The sequence below is a fragment of the Carassius carassius genome, chromosome 10, assembly GCF_963082965.1.
Source record: "Carassius carassius chromosome 10, fCarCar2.1, whole genome shotgun sequence".
NCBI classification, from domain to species: domain Eukaryota; kingdom Metazoa; phylum Chordata; class Actinopteri; order Cypriniformes; family Cyprinidae; genus Carassius; species Carassius carassius.
The window spans coordinates 21,112,055-21,115,784 of NC_081764.1; the positions used below are offsets into that span (position 1 = coordinate 21,112,055).

General features: G+C 50.1%; 1 protein-coding gene across 1 annotated transcript; it reads left to right on the forward strand.

The window, feature by feature from the left end:
- Nucleotides 1-688: 688 nt before the first annotated feature.
- On the forward strand, nucleotides 689-2,701 carry LOC132151323 (uncharacterized). Its single transcript, XM_059559428.1, has one exon. It carries the CDS (start codon nucleotides 695-697, stop codon nucleotides 2,603-2,605), a length of 1,911 nt encoding a protein of 636 aa, XP_059415411.1. The 5' UTR covers nucleotides 689-694; the 3' UTR covers nucleotides 2,606-2,701.
- The last annotated feature ends 1,029 nt before the right edge of the window (nucleotides 2,702-3,730 follow it).

Consider the following 3,730-nt stretch of genomic DNA (forward strand, 5'->3'; position numbering starts at 1 on the left):
TGTTTGAGAGGGCGCAGCGCCAGAGTAACGGAGGGCCAGGGACACTGCGGTTGAGTGTATGGGAGCGCTAGGGAGGCTGACCGTGCCGCTGGTTTCCACCAGGTGAACCAAATTTGATAAAACCTATCCATTTATTATAAGGCACAGAATATTAGATATTCCCCCAGATATATATGTTAAGTGTTTGGTCCATTTTCCTCTCTAAGCCACACCCTTTTCCTAGGTCTCTTATTCCCATAGCCACACGTGCTGTAGGCCCTAGCAGAAACTCTTGCGAAAAGTAGTAGGCTTAGTCCCTTTTATTCTTTACCTAACACTTCCAGCGTTCTTATTCAGTCCATTTCATTGCAGACCAATCTATTTGGTGTTTTGTTTTCACTGTGCTCTTTCCCATCTTCACCTTTTTGCATGCTGTTGTGATTTTGTTTCTTACAGTTCACCGAGAGACCCCAAGGAGAGCTAAGTAGTAGAGCGACAACCGAGCAGCCGGTGTCACCAGGTGACCCACGAGGCTACCCCCTGTCAAGTCTCTATTTTGGGCCGACCCTTAATTGGACCCGCCTAACTGTCTGCATCAGTTAGCCGAAATTCGTATAGACGGCATAGCCCGTACGATAGCTCGTTAACCTGAGAACAAACTTGCATTGGCCTCTTTGTGTGTGTGCTGTGCTTCTCTCGTCCACAGTGAGCCAGGATGTCGCGGTCATCCAATCCTGCAGTCCCTTGGGATCAGCTAACGACATGGCTGGAGACGATGACGACCTCCTTCCTGCCCAAGGACACCTGTGACCTGCAGCACTTGAGCCAGAGACAACTGGACACTGAGATGGACCAGCTGATGGCAAACAATCCGACGCAGAGTTACACGCACAAAGAACTCGCCAGGATCACAGGGACCTTGGCTCACCTCCTCATCGCCCAGGCACGGATCAGCGAAAAGAGCAACCACGAGCTGGAGCAGGAAGCCACGGCTCTAAGACTTCAAGCAGAGGACGCCCTAAAGCATCAGGCCCACACCCAGAGTCGTCTAGATCAGCTGCTTCTCGAGACCCAAGACCATCACGAGAAAGAGAACGCCACAGATCCAGAGCTACAGAAAGAAGTGGAAAGACTTCAAAATGCCCTGGAGAATCTTCGTCTGGACACAGACAAAAGAGAACATTTGGAGAGAGAAGCCCGAGAGGGACTCAAGGCAAAGCTCCGACAAGGTGAAGCCCTCCTTGAAAGGGCTGAAATCGAACTGAAAGAAAGAGATGCTAAAGCTAAGGCCTATGAAAATCACCTGAAAATGGCCCGAGCTGAAATCCATGACCTTACGCAGCGTAAAGACTTTCTAATAGATGAACTTGACATGGTTCACAGAGAACTGAAACATTCTTATAAACTGCAAAGTGAACAGAAAGAGGAAACACACACCACAGAGTTTCCCCTGGCCAGTGAACCCCAGCCTTTCAGCCAAGAACTTCGAGCTGAAAAAGGGGATGAAAGCCTGCTTCTCAAAATGTCACCAGCCAGCCTCCACGAACCCCTGTCAGCAGTAGGGGAGGGAAAACCCTTCCAGAAAGTCCGGGTCACCGGACACGGACACATAACTCCCAAAGAACTGGACAAGCTGACTAGAAACATCCCTACGTTCAACCCAGATCCTGCAGGAGGCCACGACATTCACGCTTACTTACAAGATATAGACTTTCACTTACAAACTGTCACCAACGTAACCACTTGGGACAAGCTGTACCTGCTCAGAATTACATCCAGTCGTGAGGTACGCAGTTTCTTAGACCGTCAACCAGAGACTGTCAAAACAGACTACCAGCAACTGCGAAAAGCTTTGGTGCGTGAATTCTCTGATCCAGAATCAGACCAAGGGCTAGTAACCGCAATGGACCTCAAGCAAGGTCGACTTGAAACCCCACCAAACTTCTATAACCGACTGCGACGTGCCTACTTCGGAGCAAGAAATGAACCAAGCATGGAGGAAGACGTTAACTTCCGAACTTTGTTTCTTCGAAACCTCCATCCTACTGTCAGCCACCATTTGGGAGTGTTAGCGTGCCCGCGTAGCATGTCAACGCAACAGTTACGTGATTTAGCACATAAGGCTTACACCAAACAAAAGACTGTGTCAGAAAAGACTGTAAAACACCCAACTATTTGCCCTGTCTCTGAGTCCTCTTCAGAGTTGACACTAGAGGGCGCCCAACAGCACCACAGTTATAGACCCAGCAACCGAGAGTCAAGACCGTTCCATGCCAGCAGAGGGCAGCGCGGTCGCGGTGGTGGTGCCTGTCCGAGGCACCAGAACGACCGCTCTGGAGTATCCTGGGACCGGCCTCGCCCCTCCCACAACCAAAAGGGGGGGGCCACCTGGGAAGCCGGCCGGCGACCCAGAAATAGCCGACCTCCAGCCTCCAGAACACCAAGCCCAGGAAGCCGGGAGGGGGAACACTCTCGACGTGATGCTTGGAAACTCAAGGTTGAACCCACATCTAACAAGGAAAGTGCAGCCATGTCCGAAGCTGCAGAACTTCTGAGTATACTGAGAGAGTTCCTTCAAAAGAAACCTCACAAGGAAGACAAGAAGGATAAACCAGACACCGCATGACTAAACCTTATGCTTGAAACCAACACCACTCCCCACGTCTCCGCAACGGAACCAAGCACACCGAACACTGTTTTTCAACCACTAACTAATGAACTAGCTGTTGCTAGTCACTAATCGAGAAGGGAGTGGCTCGGAAACTCTACCTAACCATCACTTTAGAAAAGGAAATGAGACTCGAAGCCCTTGTGGACACGGGCTCAGACCTCACGTTGATTTCGGCTCAACTATTTGATAAGCTCAAATTTGAAGCTCAGAGACAGAATCGAACTCTTAATTTCCACACTTGCGAACTGAATGTGCAGTCATACAGCCAAAATGACATCCAGCTCAGAAATGTAGCTCCCATCCACCTGACGATCGGTCCTATGAGTCTAGTACATCCTATTTATGTCTCACCAATGAACAATTATTCATTTCTCATCGGGAAAGACCTGCTAGATCGCTTTGAGCCTTTACTAGACTTCAAACAGCTCAAAGTCTGGGCTCAAGTGCGAGAACCTCTTCCCCTCCAGCCACACAGGTCGCTGGTACCAGACTGTCAGGTCACAGAGGTCACAGGAATTTCCACGGTGCCAGACTGTCAGGTCACAGAGGTCACGGGAATTCCCACCGAGCCAGACTATCAGGTCACAGAGGTCACGGGAACCCCAGCAGCCAGCCATGGGTACCCAGCCTCAACAACGAACCAAGGCTCAAGCTCAATCCTCTGCACCTTCAAGGCCACCAAAGACTTTGATACCTACTGCCCCAAGGTCAAGACCGAACTGCAGCTGCATGATATAACTACAGCGGACAGTATTCTGGCCATATGGGCAGACAACTCAGCCATTAGTCTCTCACTATACAATGCAATCATTGAGAAGACACCTGACCTCCCTTATACCAGCAAGCGCACACGTTTCCCTTTGAACTCACACCCATCCTCTATGGTGTCTGCCAGAGGAATCTGCGCTTTGCACGTGAAATGGAATTACCGATGCCTGACTCATTATTTCCTGGTCCTCCCGGACCTGCCCCACGATGTTTACATTGGAGCAGACCTCTTGATTCGCCTCAAGGCTCAAGTGGACATTTTTAATGAAGTTGTATGGGCCCCATTGACTTTGCAGCCACACGTTTCCATCA

Coding starts and splice junctions, on each gene's coding strand:
- LOC132151323 (XM_059559428.1), top strand. CDS start 695: ATGTCGCGGTCATCCAATCCTGCAGTCCCTTGGGATCAGCTAACGACA.